The 23,140-nt window shown below is 39.2% G+C and overlaps 2 protein-coding genes across 2 annotated transcripts in view; one reads left to right on the top strand and one right to left on the bottom strand.

Annotated features, from left to right (window-relative positions):
- mrps18a (mitochondrial ribosomal protein S18A) overlaps nucleotides 1-1,191 on the top strand; it is a 72,803-nt gene extending 71,612 nt beyond the window's left edge. The window contains exon 6 of the mRNA XM_067985175.1: nucleotides 849-1,191. Coding sequence (XP_067841276.1) covers nucleotides 849-993 — 145 coding nt within the window. The 3' untranslated portion in view covers nucleotides 994-1,191. The remainder of the gene's footprint in view (nucleotides 1-848) is intronic.
- Nucleotides 1,074-23,140, bottom strand: part of rsph9 (radial spoke head component 9) — a 46,655-nt gene continuing 24,588 nt past the window's right edge. Inside the window, exon 5 of the mRNA XM_067985174.1 lies at nucleotides 1,074-1,402. Within this exon, the coding sequence (XP_067841275.1) occupies nucleotides 1,242-1,402 (161 nt within the window). The 3' untranslated portion in view covers nucleotides 1,074-1,241. The remainder of the gene's footprint in view (nucleotides 1,403-23,140) is intronic.

Raw genomic sequence — 23,140 nt, 5'->3', positions numbered from 1 at the left:
GGTATTTCGAAAAACAGTTATTAATGAGTATGATTTAACTGCAGTGTATCATGCCACTGCACGACTCGTTGATTTATCAGCCATTCAGACATATATTGCCTGGTACTCAATAAAACTCATAGGACAGCTCTCCCCTGCTGCCTCAAATGGTCATCTGGCCAGCAGTGTTCAGGGTTCAGTTCCTGGTTCTTCTCATCCGGAGCAGCAATTGAGGCAATAAATTTGGCCTCATTTCCTTTGATTAGAGAGGGGGAGGGTGGGGGGCATACATCAGGGTTCTGTTCCATTGACTCCTGCTGGAAAGTGCATTGTGGACGTCGCACGAGCACAGGGTTGGACTTCGCTATGTTTCCTCCGCCCCCAATGGTCATATAGCTGGCTGAGTTTTAAAAAAAATCTTCACTAACTTTTCTCCCTTGGAGCCACCTTACTGGTGTGCAGTTCCAGGAGGCGGCAGACCCGCCCACCCCCCTGGGCATCTTGTTTGAGCAGCAGTTATTCAGATGTGAGCTTTGCCCATGAGTGGCATTAGACTATTGTAGTGTACCGAGTGCTGCTCTGGCTGAGAGGAGCTAACTCGGCATAGAATGGGAATCAAACATGGGATCTTCCTGGTCTCTGTATGGCTCAGTATCTACTCACTGCTTAAACCCACTGAGCCGTCAGGGCGTCTCTAGTTTGCTGACATAACTATAAAATATCTATCAATCTATAATAAGTCTTGCGTGCAGTGTGTCAAATTTTAGCTGTTACAAAGACGACACTTCATCGTATCCTCTGTCTCACCGTGCAAAACAGCCTGGGACCTCTGCAAGTACAAATAATAAAATACATCTTTTTTTAAATAGATACCTTACTCGATGGTCGATCGATTCAGTGAAACCCATCTGGAAGAAAGGCCTCAAGTGGTGTAAGGTCCGCATGCCTGTGGGAGACCCAATAATGAAGAATAATATTGTCTACGGGAAGAGACCCTGTTACACGAAACACTGACGTGGACTCTGGTGCAGGCTGACTTGCCACAATACTTTTACACTTTTTATGAACAAACAAATCATTCACAGCACATGGAGGGGTGTTCAAGTAACATTTATTGAAATATAGAGAGATGTCATTGATTGCCAACAGTGTGCATGTAATATTAAATCAAATTGCATTTGCTGTATATGTCAATTAAAGTGAGAGACTGGACTTGGCCCCGTCTCATTGAGTTCCGCTGGGTTTTGGGATTCATAGGAACGTCACACCATGAATGGAAAGTCCATGTTCTTCTCGCCCAGGCCTATGTAGACGGAGCCAAACTGAGACGTGTTGGGCACGTGGAAGAAAGTGAAGCCGAGCCACAGGAGGCTGCGGAGAACGATCAGGTTGCTGCCCCTCTCGTACTGCAGACTCCAGAACACTGCAAACCCAAAAAAGAGATGACGTTTGTTAGTCTCCCGTCCAGTCTGAGCTCAGGCTTTCAAACCCCTGCAAATACTGACGCAGGTGGAGAGGCCCTGTCCTGAATTCCGCAAGGGAGTGTCAGCTATTCAAAGTACACAGCAACAAAAGTAATAGTCTAAGAAATCAAAAATACGGAAACTCGATGATGGTGCGGAACCCCTGGAGTTCAAAGACCTCTGGGTTAGAGGGACTACATCGATACACCTTTTTCAGATAATACTGGGCTGAGGCCAACTGCTTGTATTCATACAATGCTTCTGACTTAACTAAATGCCTCGAGGTGTTTTACAGGGGGAGAGTCAGAAACTGAGCAGGCGTTAGGAGGGTGCCCGAAGGCACGTGTTTGGAGGAGGTTTTCGGAAGAGGGGAAGAGTGATCTCGGGAGGAAGCTGAAAATGAGAGGGATGTGGTGGCTGAAGGTAATAGGAGTGGAGTGGAGGGAAATCAAAGGCCACTGCAAGGGTGCGTCACAAGGGTTTTCAGGAAGGATGGAGGAGGAGATGTTCAGGTATTATGGGTAAGTGGGGGCAAAAGACGTGAAATATTTGCTAATTTACTGCATGCTAAAACAATTTTAAAATAAATAAATGGCCAATCAGGTTAGGAAAGAGAACGCTGGGTTAATGTTTTAAGCGGGACCCTTCTCCCAGGGATGTCTCAATCTTTGGCTACTAAAACCTTATAATAAAAGACTTACAGAGCAACTTATCACATCGTGAAGTGCTTGCACGTATGATTAATTGCTCTAAAGTGCAGTTATGTGGGCAAAGGCAGCAGACATTTTTGGCACAGAAAGATCCCACAAACAGCAATGAGGCAAGTGGCTGGTCAATCTGGTTCTTTGTTGGTGGTTGAGGGAAGAATGTTGGCCAGCCTGTTGCTTTTCAAATAGTGTGGGTGGGCTGGGGGAGGGGGGAAGTGCCCATGTTCTTTTTTTTGTCCGGATCACGGTGCTGCCGCCTATGATTTCCCCACATGCGTGGCCGGCGGGTGAGGCTCACCAGCGACGCGGAGAATTGGCCCTTTTAAGCAACAACCTTGGGGCGGAGCTGGAACCCAGCTCCGAGGCGAGAGTCGAGCGCCACCAACTGCCGCTTAAAAAGCTGCTTTGTCGAAACAGCCACCACGGATAATTTCACCACCTTGTTTTGATGGTTTTGGGACCGGCGATGCCAGCTCGAACACGATGCTCTCTTGCGGCCCTTTTACCTTCCTGAGAAAATTAACGTTCTATGTGTGTTTTGTTTAAAAGAAGATTCTAAGACCTGAAACTATCGAAGTTGCACCTGCCGATTTATATAAAAAAACCCTGGCAATACAAACTCCACTTGGACCGAGAAACGGTCAGTCTGGGATTGGAGTCTTTCTAAAACACGAACTTTACTCTAAAATTGATATGCTTGTCAAATTGTGTGGGTGAAAAATAAAATATATAATAACTCTCATAAAACAAGAACCTCTGCCACTAGCCTGCGTGTTAAGAGTTTTATTTTTCCCTGGGATGGATGAGGTGCACCTGAGTACATCGTGTACAGGCTGTTTATTGTGCTGCAGTAAAACACAGCATTGATTGAAGAATGAGGCACAGGCAAGGGATTTATTTAATCAGCTCAAGGTCTCCTATTCCAGTCTAAAACATAATGGATTATTGCCATTAGCAGATGGACATGTTGATAATAAGCCTTTTATACAGAAATTGTTCTACAAAATACTCTCTTCTTAGAGCAACCTGACATTTAGAGTTCAAATAAAAGCAGCAAGCAAACTTTATTGGCCAGGTCCTGTTGACCATGAATGGAGATTATTAGTGAGGTAACAAATTGACAAGTGGCATCTGGGTTTTACTGCATGTTAAAAGCCACTTTATTGGTCTGTTCGATCAATTTGTTCAGTAAATCTATTATTATAGATCCTGTAAGGTGTGTGGGGGGGGGGGGGGGGAGATGTTAAGGTGGGGCAGCCACTTTAGAAAGTCTGGTTAAAAGAAAACAAAACAAACCTCATTAAGGCGGTGAGAACGCATAGAGCAAGAAAAGGCTATTTGGTTGGGTACATCAGGTGAGGCTGAAATAGAGCAAGAAAAGGCTATTTGGTCAGGAACATGAGGTGACCCTGCTGTCTCTGGCAGTAAGGTGGTAGTTTATACCTGCACTGCCAGTGATGGCCTTCCATTCTTCTGGTTGTGTAGCTTTCACACTGGTCCTTTAGCTGGCTATCGGAGAAGGTGTAGAAATGGTGGAGCGTGCGATTGATTTTTGTGCTGGTTCTGCAGAATCCGCCTCAATGTAAATAGATTCAAGGGCAACCAACTCAAAATGGATCACTTCTCTTTGCAGAGGTTTTGAATAATTTGGACTTACTGCGATACTAAAGCACTTCTCTAAACGCTTTCGGTGCACTGGCATAGCTGAAGGCAACACAAAGGGCCACAACTAGCCGTCCAACTACTGGGATTGGGCTGATTAAGTCAGGTAACATTGGTGCAAGCTAGAAATGGATCAGTGGTGTAGGGCAATTAAATTAGCAATTAGCCTGTGTTCATAATTAGTATCTCAGTGTGAGACTTCCTGCGCTGCACAGTAATGATAGAACCATCATGTATATTCAGTTCTAGAAGTGGGTTACTGTAATGTTAACCTAGCAATACAACGGAAAAGCAGGCCTAAGATCTCAATGAAAATTATTATCTTCCTTTTGTGACGTTGAATGTGACAGTCCTGCTTATTCAAGAGATTAGCTATTTCAATTTGTTATCCTTCGTTTACACCAGCAAATCAAGTCACTCGGACACATGATCACAAGATAGATACGGGTGAGGAAGGCCATTCAGCCCATCTTTACCAATAGGAACAGGAGTTGGCCGCACAGCCATTGAACCTGCTCCACCATTTTATTAATGTGGCAGCTTTTATCTTTTTAATCCCAATTCACTGCCCTTTCTCCATGTCCCTTAATACCCTTACTTTCTAAGTATCTATCAACCATCCCTCCACCCACTCGCTTAATCTATCTAATTGGTTTTGCAACTTTCTGCTTCCTTTTTACACTTCTGACTTAGTATCATCTACAAATTCATGCACACATAAACCTACAGTTTGCCCATCACAGCCTTTAACAGTCTGTTGAATGATCCCAAGGCCTTTACTTCTACTATCCTACCCAGATCCATTCCATATGATGGTTGTTCTTTGTGTGAAGAACTTCCAGATGCAAGTTCTAAATTTGTCCTTTAGCACCCACCACCGCCCCCCCCCCCCCCCAACCAGATCCTACTGTCATGGCTTAATTTGAAGTAGTGTTCAAGATTTCCCTTTTCTATACCATTAACTATTAACTATCCTGTAAGCCATTAAGGTCTCCTCTCTGTCACCTCCATTTGAACAATCTGAGGATGTCGGCAAAGCCGAGCCGCATGCCAAATGTCAACAAACCCAATTGTTTGGATTTAGCTGTGCAGCAGCGTATAGAGTGTGCCTGATTCTCACCTATCTTAAACAGACATTAGAACACAAAGTGTGGAGTGAGGAAAGACCGTTCGGCACCATCTAGCCCACTCCATCTAGAGTCCACGAATGATTATTCTATTGTGGCCTTTTGTTCCATCATTGCGTGTTGATCTCCTACTTTAACAAATACTAAAGGAGTCATTCCTGTCCAATATCGGGCAGACTACTTTATGGCCGTGCAATCCTTGACACATAATTTTCATCCATTTGCTGCAACAGGAAAATCTGTCCCTGTTTAGCTTCATTCACACTTGAAAAACGGCCACTTTAGCGAGGTATTGGGAATGCAGCCGATGCCTATACTGGAGATTTTTACAAATTCATTCTTAGGCTGAGGACGTCGCTGGCAAGGCCGGCATTTATTACCCATCCCTAGTTGCCAACTCTGTGGCTTGCTTGGCCATTTCAGAAGGCAGTTGAGAGTGCGGGAGTCATCTATAAGCCAGACCGGGTACGGACGGCAGGTTTCCTTCTCTAAAGGACTTTAGTGAACCAGTTGAGTTTTTCGACAATCCAATAACTTCATGGTCACTTTTACCGATACCAACTTTTTATTTCCAGATTTTTAAAATTGAATACAAATTCTCAAACTGCCATCGTGGGAATTGAGCTCACGTTCTCTGGATTGTTAGTCCAGGCCTCTGGATTGCTGGTCCAGTTACATAACTACTGCGCTACCGTACCCTTATCTAGAGTTATGGGGATCCAGGAGAAGAGGGGAAGGAAACGGGGGAAAAGAAATCTGACATTCAATGTCCTCACATACTACCCATCTACCTTCCTGTCTGTAAGGAAATAACTCACTTGGGGTGGGAGAGGAGGGAGAAAAGAGAGTTAACATGATGGAGACTGAAAATCTCCTAAAGTAGGCAGGGTCCATTGAACTATCCAATCTATCCACCTAAACTTGCACCATTTATCTTTTAAAACGAGCTTAAAAAAAAATCAGTTGACTGTATTAGTCATTCAGCTGTAGGCAATCCTAAAGTGCAAGGACTGCATATGTGGACAGTGCGTGCGCATTGTTCAATCATAGACCCAGAGGCCACGCTTGTACCATGCAGCCATCACTGTGGTTTGGTAATAATCCCCCATAATTTTGTTTGGGTGGCGCAATGTGGTAGGTCCTCAGTTGTCATCACAGCAAAGCTTTCTTTTCCAAAGAGAACATGGGTGGTAGGGAAGAAAAGCAAGGAAACTCTCCTGGTGTCCTGGCCAACATTCCTCCCTTAACCAACGTCACCAAAACACATTAACTCGCCATTCATTTTGTTGCTGTTTGAGGGACCTTGATGTGTGCAATTTTAACTGCCACATTTTCTACATAACAACAGCGACTATACTTCAAAAAGTAATTCATTGCCTGTGAAGCTCTTTGGGATGTCCTGAAGATGTGAAAGGTGGTTTATAAATGCAAGTTTTTACTTTCTTTCACTCAGTTAATTAAGGGAATGCTGACACGGTGAAGGGGGAGGGTCTCAAAGTCATGTACCCATAGTCTACCACCTGTATAGGAAACGCAGCAGCCAAAACTGCACACAGCAAGGTCCCACAAAGAGCAACAAAATAAATGGCAAGTTAATCTACTTTGATGTTGTTGGCTGAGGGAGGAATAATTTTGTCCAGGACACCGGGAGAATTTCCCTGCTCATCTTCAGACACTGCCGAGGAAGCTTTTACGTCCAGAATAGGCAGACAGCGTCTCATCTGAAAGACGGCACCTCCAACAGTGCAGCACTCCCTCAGTACTGCAATTGTCAGTTTAGATTATGTGCTCAAGTCTCTGGAGTGGAGCTGGAACCCACAACTTTCTGACATCTGGTCATTTTAATTATAGAGATAGAGGGAGAGTCACCCAGACTCAGAGTACCAAGTATGGTGGAACATTTGGGAATCTGGTAATACCGGGCAACTCAGACAAATTAGAAATACCCTGTAACATAAATATTATTTTGTGATTTATACAAATTTTTATGCCAACTTTATCTGTTGGCATGGGTAGACTATCACATAGTCCATGTGATAATGCTTAAAACTGAAAGACTAATAACTGTAACTAATAGAATAACTTCCATGATTATTAAGAATCAATTTTCAGTCAATTGTCACAGAGAGATTCTACAAATAGTTTTTCAGTGAATTTTTGTGCTCATCAAGGGAAGGTGAGGGATGGGGAATAGAACATAATCTATCTTCCCTCATCAAAGGAAGGTGTTCTATGAAAATAAATTAGCAAAAATTATAAAATCAGATAGCAAGAGTTTCTACAGTTATATAAAAAGAAAAAGGGTGGCTAAGGCAAACGTAGGTCCCTTAGAGGATGAGACCGGGAAATTAATGGTGGGAAACATGGAGATGGCAAAAATGCTGAACAAATATTTTGTTTCAGTCTTTACGGTAGAGGACACTAAGAATATCCCAACACTGGACAAACAGGAGGCTCTAGGGGGGGGAGGAGCTAAATACGATTAAAATCACTAAGGAATTGGGACTCAGTAAATTAATGGGACTCAAGGCGGATAAATCCCCTGGACCTGATGGCTTACATCCGAGGGTCTTGAGGGAAGTGGCAGTAGGGATTGTGGATGCTTTGGTAATAATTTTCCAAAATTCTCTGGACTCGGCAAAGGTCCCGGCAGATTGGAAAACTGCAAATGTAACACCCTTATTTAAAAAGGGTAGTGGGCAGAAGGCTGGAAATTATAGACCAGTTAGAACATAAGAACATAAGAAATAGGAGCAGGAGTAGGCCAATCGGCCCCTCGAGCCTGCTCCGCCATTCAATAAGATCATGGCTGATCTGGTCCTAACCTCAAATCTAAAATCATGTCCAATTTCCTGCCCGCTCCCCGTAACCCCTAATTCCCTTTACTTCTAGGAAACTGTCCATTAAATAAATTTAAAACAGAAATAATGTAGCTTCCACAGCTTCCTGGGGCAGCAAATTCCACAGACCTACCACCCTCTGAGTGAAGAAGTTTCTCCTCATCTCAGTTTTGAAAGAGCAGCCCCTTATTCTAAGATTATGCCCCCTCGTTCTAGTTTCACCCATCCTTGGGAACATCCTTACCGCATCCACCCGATCAAGCCCCTTCACAATTTTATATGTTTCAATAAGATCGCCTAACATCTGTGGTGGGTAAAATTTTGGAGTCTATTATTAAGGAGACAGTAGCGGAACATTTGGATAAACATAATTTAATAGGACAAAGTCAGCATGGCTTTACGAAGGGGAAGTCATGTCTGACAAATTTGCTTGAGTTCTTTGAGGACATAACGTACAGGGTGGATAAAGGGGAACCAGTGGAGGTAGTGTATTTAGACTTCCAGAAGGCATTCGACAAGGTGCCACATAAAAGATTATTGCTCAAGATAAAGAATCACTGGATTGGGGGTAATATTCTGGCATGGGTGGAGGATTGGTTATCTAACAGGAAGCAGAGAGTTGGGATAAATGGTTCATTCTCAGACTGGCAACCAGTAGCCAGTGGTGTTCTGCAGGGGTCGGTGCTGGGTCCCCAACTCTTTACAATCTATATTAACGATTTGGAGGAGGGGACCGAGTGTAACATATCAAAGTTTGCAGATGATACAAAGATGGGAGGGAAAGTAGAGAGTGAGGAAGACATAAAAAACCTACAAGGGGATATAGACAGGCTGGGTGAGTGGGCGGAGATTTGGCAGATGCAATACAATATTGGAAAATGTGAGGTTATGCACTTTGGCAGGAAAAATCAGAGAGCAAGTTATTATCTTAATGGCAAGAAACTGGAAAGTACTGCAGTACAAAGGGATCTGGGGGTCCTAGTGCAAGAAAATCAAAAAGTTAGTATGCAGGTGCAGCAGGTGATCAAGAAGGCCAACGGAATGTTGGCTTTTATTGCTCGGGGGATAGAATATAAAAACAGGGAGGTATTGCTGCAGTTATATAAGGTATTGGTGAGACGGCACCTGGAATACTGCATACAGTTTTGGTGTCCATACTTAAGAAAAGACATACTTGCTCTTGAGGCAGTACAAAGAAGGTTCACTCGGTTAATCCCGGGGATGAGGGGGTGGACATATGAGGAGAGGTTGAGTAGATTGGGACTCTACTCATTGGAGTTCAGAAGAATGAGAGGCGATCTTATTGAAACATATAAGATTGTGAAGGGGCTTGATCGGGTGGATGCGGTAAGGATGTTCCCAAGGATGGGTGAAGCTGGAACTAGGGGGCATAGTCTTAGAATAAGGGGCTGCTCTTTCAAAACTGAGATGAGGAGAAACTTCTTCACTCAGAGGGTGGTAGGTCTGTGGAATTTGCTGCCCCAGGAAGCTGTGGAAGCTACATCATTAAATAAATTTAAAACAGAAATAGACAGTTTCCTAGAAGTAAAGGGAATTAGGGGTTACGGGGAGCGGGCAGGAAATTGAACATGAATTTAGATTTGAGGTTAGGATCAGATCAGCCATGATCTTATTGAATGGCGGAGCAGGCTCGAGGGGCCGATTGGCCTACTCCTGCTCCTATTTCTTATGTTCTTATGTTAGGTTCCTGTTCTCAGTATCAAAAACACCTAGGTCAGGTAAGGCACGTTTGATGTAAAGTACCTTCTAATCAGCCCCAACCTCAGAGGAGCACCACCCCCATTGCACCATTGTCCCATTTTACTCTTAACCCCCCACCTCCCACCCACACACACGCACACAAGCCATCTCTGTGGCAATCTCTGAGTGAGATTGCTAAATTTAGTGGCAATTGAAGTCGGTTTTGTGCTGTGATCCCACGCCAACAAAGAACTATATATATTGATACATAGAATGTACAGCACAGAAACAGGCCATTCGACCCAACAGGTCCATGTTGGTGATTAAGGCTTCCACCTTATATCATCTAACCTTACTACCATAACCTTTCATTCGTTTCTCCCTCAAGTATTTATCTAGTTTCCTCCTAAATGCATCTATGCTATTCGCCTCAACTACTCTTTGTGGTAGTGAGTTCCACATTCTGACCACTCTCTAGGTAAAGAACTGGCCAAATTCAATTTATAGAGAGTCCTTACAAACAAGAAGAAAGCCTCTTTTCATCCTGCCAATCTGGGCTTGATTAGAACCCGGGTTGTGGTGGCTAATTAGGTTTATTTTAATGCCCTATTTTAACACCTTGGGTGAAGGTGCTTTTAGAGTCTCATTTCTTTCAGCATCTCCTCTCTGCCTCCTTCTTCTTCCCCCCTCAGAGGCTCACGTTGTATCTGTCAAAAGGTGTGGCTTCTCCCTGTTGACTGCAGTTTCCAAACGCCCCCCTCCATCTCCTCTACTCAAGGTTTTGAGTCTTTGCACAGGCACGTGTCACCTCCTGAGATCTGACGTGAGTGAACATTACTTGTGTGTCAGCTTGGACAGCAAGCATCAGGATTTGATAATGGAGGGCAGCCAGGCAGGAGGTAGCACAGTGTCCATACCTGCAGGCATCCAGCAGGGGGCTGCAAAGTTGGGAGCCAGAGCTGGAATATGCTTGATTTTTCCCCTTCCCTAGATCCGGGGCAACAAGGCTGATTGAAGGCTCCAGTCCTGCCTTCTGTTTGTGAGGTATTAGTAACTGACACATTAATGTTCATACAAAATCACTGTGTGGCGTATTAGTAATTGACACATTGATGTTCATATAAAATCACTATGTGGGGTATTAGTAGCTGTCACATTAATATATATAATCACTATGTGGGGTATTAGTAGCTGTCACATTAATATTCATATAAAATCACTATGTGGAGTATTAGTAGCTGTCACATTAATATATAAAAGCATTATGTGGGGTTTTAGTAACTGACACATTAATATTGATATAAAATCACTATGTGGGATATTAGTAACTGACACATTAATATTGATATAAAATCACTATGTGGGACATTAGTAACTGACACATTAATATTCATTTAAAATCACGATGTGGGATATTAGTAAATGACATATTAATATTGATATAAAATCACCATGTGGGGTATTAGTAACTGACATTAATATTCATATAAAATCACCATGTGGGATATTAGTAACTGACATTAATATTCATATAAAATCATCATGTGGGATATTAGTAACTGACACATTAATATTCATTTAAAATCACGATGTGGGATATTAGTAAATGACATATTAATATTGATATAAAATCACCATGTGGGATATTAGTAACTGACATATTAATATTGATATAAAATTACTATGTGCGATATTAGTAACTGACATTAATAATCACATAAAATCACCATGTGGGATATTAGTAACTGACATATTAATATTGATATAAAATTACTATGTGCGATATTAGTAACTGACATTAATAATCACATAAAATCACCATGTGGGGTATTAGTAACTGACATTAATATTCATATAAAATCACCATGTGGGGTATTAGTAACTGACATTAATATTCATTTAAAATCACAATGTGGGATATTAGTAACTGACATATTAATATTGATATAAAATCACTATGTGGGGTATTAGTAACTGAAATATTAATGTTCATATAAAATCACTATGTGGGATATTAGTAACTGACACATTAATATTGATATAAAATCACTATGTGGGATATTAGTAACTGAAATATTAATGTTCATATAAAATCACTATGTGGGATATTAGTAACTGACACATTAATATTGATATAAAATCACTATGTGGGGTATTAGTAACTGACACATTAATATTCATATAAAATCACTGTGGGATATTAGTAACTGACACTAATGTTCATATAAAATCACTATGTGGGATATTAGTAACTGACACATTAATATTGATATAAAATCACTATGTGGGGTATTAGTAACAGACACATTAATATTCATATAAAATCACTATGTGGGATATTAGTAACTGACATTAATATTCATATGAAATCATCATGTGGTATATTAGTAACTGACACATTAATATTCATATAAAATCACCATGTGGGATATTAGTAAATGACATCTTAATATTGATATAAAATCACTATGTGGGATCTTAGGAACTGATATTAATATTGATATAAAATCACTATGTGGGATCTTAGTAACTGATATTAATATTGATATAAAATCACTATGTAGGGTATTAGTAACTGATATTAATATTGATATAAAATCACTATGTGGGATATTAGTAACTGATATATTAATATTGATATAAAATCACTATGTGGGATATTAGTAACTGACATTAATATTCATATGAAATCATCATGTGGTATATTAGTAACTGACACATTAATATTCATATAAAATCACCATGTGGGATATTAGTAACTGACGTATTAATATTGATATAAATTCACCATGTGGGATATTAGTAACTGACACATTAATATTGATATAAAATCACTATGTGGGATATTAGTAACAGACACATTAATATTCATATAAAATCACTATGTGGGATATTAGTAACTGACACATTAATATTGATATAAAATCACTATGTGGGGTATTAGTAACAGACACATTAATATTCATATAAAATCACTATGTGGGATATTAGTAACTGACATTAATGTTCATATAAAATCACTATGTGGGATATTAGTAACTGACATATTAATATTGATATAAAATCACTATGTGGGATATTAGTAACTGAAATATTAATGTTCATATAAAATCACTATGTGGGGTATTAGTAACTGACATTAATATTGATATAAAATCACTATGTGGGATATTAGTAACTGACACATTAATATTGATATAAAATTACTATGTGGGATATTAGTAACTGACATATTAATATTCATATAAAATCACTATGTGGGGTATTAGTAACTGACATATTAATATTCATATAAAATCACTATGTGGGATATTAGTAACTGACATATTAATGTTCATATAAAATCACTATGTGGGATATTAGTAACTGACACATTAATATTCATATAAAACAACTATGTGAGGTATTAGTAACTGACACATTAATATTCATATAAAATCACTATGTGGGATATTAGTAACTGACATATTAATGTTCATATAAAATCACTATGTGGGGTATTAGTAACTGACATTAATATTGATATAAAATTACTATGTGGGATATTAGTAACTGACATATTAATATTCATATAAAATCACCATGTAAAGGATTAGTAACTGACATATTAATGTTCATATAAAATCACTATGTGGGGTATTAGTAACTGACATTAATATTGATATAAAATCACTATGTGGGATATTAGTAACTGACATATTAATATTCATATAAAATCACTATGTGGGATATTAGTAACTGACACATTAATATTGATATAAAATTACTATGTGGGATATTAGTAACTGACATTAATATTGATATAAAATTACTATGTGGGATATTAGTAACTGACATTAATATTCATATAAAATCACCATGTAAAGGATTAGTAACTGACATATTAATATTCATATAAAATCACTATGTGGGATATTAGTAATTGATATTAATATTCATATAAAATCACTATGTGGGATATTAGTAACTGACATTAATATTGATATAAAATCACTATGTGGGATATTAGTAATTGATATTAATATTCATATAAAATCACTATGTGGGGTATTAGTAACTGATATTAATATTCATATAAAACCACTATGTGAGGTATTAGTAACTGACACATTAATATTCATATAAAATCACTATGTGGGGTATTAGTAACTGACATTAATATTGATATAAAATCACTATGTGGGATATTAGTAACTGACACATTAATATTCATATAAAACAACTATGTGAGGTATTAGTAACTGACACATTAATATTGATATAAAATTACTATGTGGGATATTAGTAACTGACATTAATATTGATATAAAATTACTATGTGGGATATTAGTAACTGACATTAATATTGATATAAAATCACTATGTGGGATATTAGTAATTGATATTAATATTCATATAAAATCACTATGTGGGATATTAGTAACTGATATTAATATTCATATAAAACCACTATGTGAGGTATTAGTAACTGACACATTAATATTCATATAAAATCACTATGTGGGGTATTAGTAACTGACATTAATATTGATATAAAATTACTATGTGGGATATTAGTAACTGACATTAATATTGATATAAAATTACTATGTGGGATATTAGTAACTGACATTAATATTGATATAAAATCACTATGTGAGATATTAGTAATTGATATTAATATTCATATAAAATCACTATGTGGGATATTAGTAACTGATATTAATATTCATATAAAACCACTATGTGAGGTATTAGTAACTGACACATTAATATTCATATAAAATCACTATGTGGGGTATTAGTAACTGACATTAATATTGATATAAAATTACTATGTGGGATATTAGTAACTGACATTAATATTGATATAAAATTACTATGTGGGATATTAGTAACTGACATTAATATTGATATAAAATCACTATGTGGGATATTAGTAATTGATATTAATATTCATATAAAATCACTATGTGGGGTATTAGTAACTGATATTAATATTCATATAAAATCACTATGTGGGATATTAGTAACTGACACATTAATATTCATATAAAACAACTATGTGAGGTATTAGTAACTGACACATTAATATTCATATAAAATCACTATGTGGGATATTAGTAACTGACATATTAATGTTCATATAAAATTACTATGTGGGGTATTAGTAACCGACATTAATATTGATATAAAATCACTATGTGGGATATTAGTAACTGACATTAATATTGATATAAAATTACTATGTGGGATATTAGTAACTGACATTAATATTGATATAAAATCACTATGTGGGATATTAGTAATTGATATTAATATTCATATAAAATCACTATGTGGGGTATTAGTAACTGACATTAATATTAATATAAAATCACTATGTGGGATATTAGTAATTTATATTAATATTCATATAAAATCACTATGTGGTGTATTAGTAACTGATATTAATATTCATATAAAACCACTATGTGAGGTATTAGTAACTGACACATTAATATTCATATAAAATCACTATGTGGGGTATTAGTAACTGACATTAATATTGATATAAAATCACTATGTGGGATATTAGTAACTGACACATTAATATTCATATAAAACAACTATGTGAGGTATTAGTAACTGACATTAATATTGATATAAAATCACTATGTGGGATATTAGTAACTGACATATTAATATTCATATAAAATCACTATGTGGGATATTAGTAACTGACAAATTAATATTGATATAAAATTACTATGTGGGCTATTAGTAACTGACATTAATATTGATATAAAATTACTATGTGGGATATTAGTAACTGACATTAATATTGATATAAAATCACTATGTGGGATATTAGTAATTGATATTAATATTCATATAAAATCACTATGTGGGGTATTAGTAACTGATATTAATATTCATATAAAACCACTATGTGAGGTATTAGTAACTGACACATTAATATTCATATAAAATCACTATGTGGGATATTAGTAACTGACATATTAATGTTCATATAAAATCACTATGTGGGGTATTAGTAACTGACATTAATATTGATATAAAATCACTATGTGGGATATTAGTAACTGACACATTAATATTGATATAAAATTACTATGTGGGATATTAGTAACTGACATATTAATATTCATATAAAATCACCATGTAAAGGATTAGTAACTGACATATTAATATTCATACAAAATCACTGTCTGGGGTATTGGAAACTCTGATACATTAATGTTCATATAAAATCACTATGTGGGGTATTAGTAACCGACATTAATATTGATATAAAATCACTATGTGGGATATTAGTAACTGACACATTAATATTGATATAAAATCACTATGTGGGATATTAGTAACTGACATATTAATGTTCATATAAAATCACTATGTGGGGTATTAGTAACTGACATTAATATTGATATAAAATCACTATGTGGGATATTAGTAACTGACATATTAATATTCATATAAAATCACTGTGGGATATTAGTAACTGACACATTAATATTGATATAAAATTACTATGTGGGATATTAGTAACTGACACATTAATATTGATATAAAATTACTATGTGGGATATTAGTAACTGACATTAATATTGATATAAAATCACTATGTGGGATATTAGTAATTGATATTAATATTCATATAAAATCACTATGTGGGGTATTAGTAACTGATATTAATATTCATATAAAACCACTATGTGAGGTATTAGTAACTGACACATTAATATTGATATAAAATTACTATGTGGGATATTAGTAACTGACATATTAATATTCATATAAAATCACCATGTAAAGGATTAGTAACTGACATATTAATATTCATACAAAATCACTGTCTGGGGTATTGGAAACTCTGATACATTAATGTTCATATAAAATCACTGTGTGGCGTATTTGTAATTGACACATTAATATTCACATTAAATCACTGTGTGGGTTATTATTTACTGACACATTAATATTCATATAAAATTACTATGCAGCCTATTGGTATATGACACATTAATGTTCATATAACAAAAAATCCACGGGGGAGATGAGAATTTGTTTTACTCGGGGAGTTATTATGATCTGGAATGCGTTGCCTGAATTGGGGTTGGAAACAGATTCCACAGTAACTGTCAAAATGGTATCGGATATGTACCTGAAAATGAAAAAATGCAGGGCTATGGGGAAGAAGCAGGAGAATGGGACTAATTGGCAGCTCTTTCAGAGAACCGGCACAGGCACGATGGGCTGAATTGCCTCCTTCTGTGCTGTAAGATTCGATGTCTATGAAATGCTGCTAGCATTTATTTTAAATGGTTTACACTTTTGTTCAAATAGCACATAGGAATTTCACATTAAATGTTTTTAACACATTGGTTACTAATATTGCATTGCATGATTTCAAACGCATAGTGGGCAGTAACAGGTACATAGGCTTTTAATTTCACAGCGGCCCTTTAAGGAATTCCTTTCTTTTGCCTCACTTGTCTTCCCGCAACATTCCATGATGGCCTGCCCTGAACTTGCTGCCTTCATTAATGAATAGATCCAGTTGCTTTGGAAGCTGAAATTAGTTACATTTCCAGAAACTCCTGCAATTTTGGGCTCACGTTGTTCCTGGCAAGCCAGTGTGTTGTGTTGACCAAAAATAATCAAGAGGTTCTGCTGGAGAATTCTTGTGCTCTGCCGCTCAAAACAAACCATCTCAAAATGAAAAATAGCCCATGTCCCGCCAAGAAGGGATTCCCGGCACTGTTAGTAAGACTCTCGTTACAGTCAGTTACAGCCTCCTAAATCCAGTCCAAAAAGATTACTGCCTTCCAGTATTCCACAAGCAAGATAACAAAATACACTTTTTGATAAGAAGGTAATTATGGATGAATAAAGGCACGTCATAATTCATCCATCCAGAGTGATCCTGGAATTCTCTCCATTTCAGCATCCAGTTGTTTCTTTAAAGATTCCAGAGTTCGCTTCAGCTATTCTTTCTGGAAGTTTATTCCAAACGCTTTGTGTGAAGAACTTCAGACGTAAATTTACCTTTTACTAGATTAAAATGTGTCCCCTTGTCCTACTTTTGCCATGTAATTTCCCTACATTTCAACAGTGACTACACTTCAAAAGTACTTAATTGGCTATAAAGCACTTTGGTATGTCCTGAGGTCATGAAAGGCGCTATATAACTGCAATGCCTGCCTGTCCGTCTGTCTTTCTTTCTCTCCTTCTTTCTAATATTCCAGATTTACCATTTCCACTGCTTTAACTATCTTATATATGCCAACAGACACCAGCCTCAGTCCCTCCAATGTAGAGGGAGCTTCCCTCTGGATCTAATTGTGGCCCCAGGCCGAATAGGCTGTGGAAACTGTGGAAATTACATGGCAAAAGTAGGACAAGCGGACACATTTTAATCTAGTAAAAGGTAAATTTACGTCTGAAGTTCTTCACACAAAGCGTTTGGAATAAACTTCCAGAAAGAATAGCTGAAGCGAACTCTGGAATCTTTTAAGAAACAACTGGATGCTGAAATGGAGAGAATTCCAGGATCACTCTGGATGGATGAATTATGACGCGCCTTTATTCATCCATAATTACCTTCTTATCAAAAAGTGTATTTTGTTATCTGCTATTGACAGTGAAATGGCTGGTGGCAGATGCAGCATCCTCTGCGAGGGGCAATCTTCAGGGGCTAGAAAGAAAACTAACTTCAGTAAAAACTGCAGAAGAGCAGACCCAACCCCTGGTCTGTGCTGAGTTGGCTCACCTCAGCCAGGATGGCATTTGAAGATCTACAACAGTTGTAGCATCTCAAATGAGGTCAGCCAACTCAGCACAGAGTTATGGTTGGGAGGGCGGGAAATTATGAGGCTGAGGTCCTGCCCTAATGGCTATCCAGTGACTTCTGCTGGACAGTGGCCATGTGTGAACATCCAATGTAATACCTCCGCAGTTGAGTGGCCTGCCAATGCGCAGTGTATCGGCTCACGTGTGACAAATGGCCACTTGGGTGAGGTACAGGAGGGTGACTGCCATCAACTTGGACTCGGACCAGAAGGGCCTGGAGCGGGGAGCAGGGTCGTCAATCCTCCAGGATTGTCCTGGCCTCTCCAGGAATTGAAGATTAATCTCCAGGACACGACTGTGAGCAAACCCAGGGGAAAAATCATAGGAGCGTTGAAAACATTGTGTGTTTTTTTTTCATTTTCTTTGAACACTTTAGTTTATTAGTTATAAAAATATAGGAGTTGGGGGGATAAAGGCTGTTTAGAATTATCCAATTGAGTCATGAAGAGTCCGTTCGCTTTCCAATTGGCGTGGGAAGACGGTGTGCCATGAGGAGGGACGTGTTGGGTAGACCAATGGGGGGAGCGTAGGGGCGGGCAGTGGGAGGCGGACGTCATGTGTTGAAATCTCCGAGAACACATCCAACTAGAGTTGGCTACCCGAGCTGGGAGTAAGGGGGAGAATATTTGAAAGAGCAGAAGTAAACTACAGGAGAGAACAAGACAGATCAATGTCACAGGTGGGGCCCGTGATCATCACACAGTATCGTTAACCTGCCTTCCTCTTTCAGATGCTGACTGACCCACTGTACATTTCCAGCATTATCTGTTTTTTTTTAAATTTCAAAGTAACATTGGTTCCACAAAAAAGTTAACAGCAGTGTTAGAAAATGCTGGACTCAGGCATCTCCCCTCCCTCGTTGTCCTAGCACTGATGTCCCACAGTCCTAAAAAGTCACTTCAACAACACTGAAAAGGCGCAGAAGCTGTGAGGGCCAAAAGCAATCCCAAAGTGTTTTTGTGTTGGGATGTCACACTCTGGACTTGCTATAGATCATTATGTTGGAGGGGGGTGGGGGGGGAATAGAAAAATAACTCTCTGAATGCTGTTATTGCCAGCGACAAAACACTGAGGGAGACGATTAAAGAAAACAAAAGCTTGAGATGAGGGGCTGAGGTAATTAAGATTAAACATGAAAGGGTCACCACAGTTCAATTCATAGGTTACTGTATAAATAAAAACAAGGAGGTAAAGAAAGTTCATAGGGTCGTAGTTAAAGGATGAAGGAAAGTTCAAAGGGAGTCATTATTGCTCAAAGTGCTCCCAGCTGTCAGGCCTTCTGATTTGAGGGTCACACAGATAATTCCCATCCCCCTCCCTTCCCCTCCCCAACTTGCTGAGCAATGAATTCCAAGATCAGGGTTAAGCCCAATAAAACCCGGAACGGCCAGACGCTGCAATGTGGTGAGAAGCATGCAGCCATGTTCTCCGTTTGGGTCAGGGGACCACATCACCTTCTCTCCCCGGCCACAGTAGGGTCACCAACCCACCAGGATTGTCCTGGAGTCTCCGGGAATTGAAGATTAATTTCCTGGACACTACTGTGAGCAGTCAGAGAAAAATTATAGGGGCATTAAAAAAAATTGCATTTTCTTTAAATACTTTCATTTGTCAGTTGTATAAATGTTGGAAATTGGTAAAAAAAGGCTGTTTGACTGTCAATCAAGATGAATCCAATCAGGTAACAAAGGGCTCAATTTTAAAAGGTGGCAGGATAGTACTCGGGGTGGGGAGAGGGGGGCGGTCAATGGGCGCACGGCAAACCCAAAAAATAAAAACTTACCTTTCCCCACGTGATCGCGAGGTAATTGATGCTCATTAATCTTGTTTCCGGGTTTCACGTCCGGCAGCTAGCCTGATTGACAGGCTGGCTGCTGACATGAGCTGCTAAGCCGAGGGAGGGAGGGAGACAGAGAGAGAGAGAGGTCATCCGGCGCTGCAAGAGAGAGTGGGGGGGGGAGCAAAGATCGGGGAGGGGGGCAATGATCGCAGTGGGGGTGGGGGAGACCTCAGAGAGGGAGACATCGGCGGAGGTGGGGAGAGACGTCAGAGTAGGGGGGGTGCAGGTGATCTCATTTCAAAGGTAGGTTTATTTATTTTTTTACGTTGTGAGATGTTATTTTATTTCATTTATTTACTTTATTTTTGACTGATCCGGTTTCGCCAGGCGTGAATCAGAAGCGGTGGGAAAGCCGCCCAGGTAAGTAGAAAATCATTTTAACTACCTAATATGTAAGTAATAAAGTACCTTAAGTACCTCAATGAGATACATTTGCTTCTTTAAATATCGTCCCACTGGCTTTAATTTTGAGACGTGAAAGTTGAGGTTTTGGAGCCGGCTTTGTTTCTCACTCCTCGATTTTCATAGCCCCTCCCCCCCCCAGTGCACCCGCACTTCAATATTAAAATTGAGCCCAAAGAGTCTGTTCCCTTTCCGATTGGCTTGGGAAGGCGGGGTGCCACGAGGATAGGTCAACGTGGAGGGAGGGCAGTTTGAGGCGGAGGTCATGTGATCAAGCCTCCAGGAATACACCCAACCAGGGTAGGCAACCCTAGGCAACAGGCAGCAATGACAAAGGGTGCACCTCAGTCAGGTGAGTCACGTCAGACAGTTTGGTGAGGGAGGAGGTACCGAGGGTGCAGTCAATGGTGTACAGCTGGTCTCCTTAGAGTGACATACTTTGTGAATGATGTGGAGATGCCGGTGATGGACTGGGGTTGACAATTGTAAACAATTTTACAACACCAAGTTATAGTCCAACAAATTTATTTTAAATTCCACAAGCTTTCGGAGGCTTCCTCCTTCGTCAGGTGAATGGTGTGGAAATGCCACACCATTCACCTGAGGAAGGAGGAAGCCTCCGAAAGCTTGTGGAATTTAAAATAAATTTGTTGGACTATAACTTGGTGTTGTAAAATTGTTTACAATACTTTGTGAAGACAGTATTATTTCTCGTTTGAATTTTCTGATGATAAACAGACTCCTTCGTTTTTGAAGAGGCCTGGATTTGCCTGCAGTTGACAGAGCCCAATGTCTTGATCCAATTCAGGAAAAAATAAACACTGGAGTATTAGCTGAGCTATGTACTGTATTTTGAAAAAGAAACACATTCCCTTAAAAACATTTTTTCCCCCAAAAGACTAATTTTAATAATGCCTGTGTTTATAGAACGCCTTATCGCTTCATGCAATGAGTTTTTTTTTTGGACTGCCGTGACTGTTGTTAAGTAGGCAAACCCATGCAGACAACTATATGCTGGGGCACCCCGTCATCGGGCCTTTCCCTGACTTCATCGAAAGAAGGAGGAAGGTGTCTCAAAGTAGTTTCATTAAACACAGTAGGAGCCATGACTTTGGACAAGCCTGAGGTCCATTTTGGAGCCACCTACTGAGAGAGCTTGCTATTGTCCATATATTTACAATGCAAATGGGGGGGGGGGGGGGGGAGAGAGGAAATACTTTGCACATAAAATACTCCCCTGAGCTTCTGTATGACTAGTTTTCTGAAATTGGATATGATCCAATATCCCCAACCCTGTGTGGGTATTTTTTATCACCAATTAAGATTTATGCTTCATTAGCAATGGTATCAGATAAACTATTCAAGCTGACATACAGAGTAAACATTGTAAAAACTGTGTCAAATTACCTTCGGGGGAAGGGGGGCCAAATGAAAGCCAGGAACGGAGGAGAGGCTGCTCCTGTCTACCTCAGACTGACTGATAACAGAGAGGGTTTGACAGAGGCCTGGCAGTAGGTCTGTCTCTCTGCCTGCTCTCTTAGTCAGGTACAATGGTGAGTGCAGGGAGGACCAGAAAGAGGAAGACAGGTTAGCAGAATGGGCATAAAAGAGGCAGATACAATCTAACGTGAATAAGTATGAGTTAATACATTTTGGAGAAAACACTAGGAATGGGAGTATACAGTTGCAGGAAAGACACTTGAAGGGCGTGGATGAACAGAGAGACCTAGGGGGTCGGATACATAATTGCTTGAAAATGTGAGTGCAGGTGGAAAGAACCATAAAAAAGGCCAAAAACATTTTAGGTTTTATAAATAGGAGCATAGCGTACAAGAGTAAAGTAATGATGAATTTATACAAAACATTGTTTATGCCACAGAGCATTGCATGCAGTAAAAGGTGAGAGACTATTAAATGTTGGTATTCAGAGGGATTTGGGTGTCCTTGTACACGAATCACAGAAAGTTAACATGCAGGTACAGGAAGCAATTAGGAAGGCAAATAATGTGTTAGCCTTTATTGCAAGGGGGTATTGTGTACAGTATGGGGGTACAGTGTGGCTGCGTGGTTGATAGTGAGGAGGAAAGCTGTAGACTGCAGGAAGATATCAATGGATTGGTCAGGTAGGCAGAAAAGTGGCAAATGGAATTGAATCCGACGAAGTGTGAGGTGACGCATTTGGGGAGAGCAAACAAGGCAAGGAAATACACAATAAATGCGAGAATACTGAGAGGTGTAGAGGAACAGAGGGACCTTGGAGTGCACACCCACAGATCTCTGAAGGTAGCAGGACAGGAACATAAGGTGGTTAAGAAGGCTTACGGGATACTTTGATTTATTAGCCGAAGCATAGAATATAAAAGCAGGGAGGTTATGCTAGATAAAACACAGGTTAGGCTGCAGCTTGAGTACAGTGTAAAGTTCTGGTCACCACATCGCAGGAAAGATGTGATTGCACTAGTGAGGGTACAGAGGAGGTTTACGAGGATGTTGCCAGGGCTGGGGAATTTTAGCTATGAGAAAAGATTGGATAGGCTGGGGTTATTTTCTTTGGAACATAGGAGGCTGAGAGGAGATTTAATTG

This window comes from Heptranchias perlo, chromosome 5, assembly GCF_035084215.1.
Source record: "Heptranchias perlo isolate sHepPer1 chromosome 5, sHepPer1.hap1, whole genome shotgun sequence".
NCBI classification, from domain to species: domain Eukaryota; kingdom Metazoa; phylum Chordata; class Chondrichthyes; order Hexanchiformes; family Hexanchidae; genus Heptranchias; species Heptranchias perlo.
This window is presented reverse-complemented; position numbering and strand designations above follow the sequence as displayed.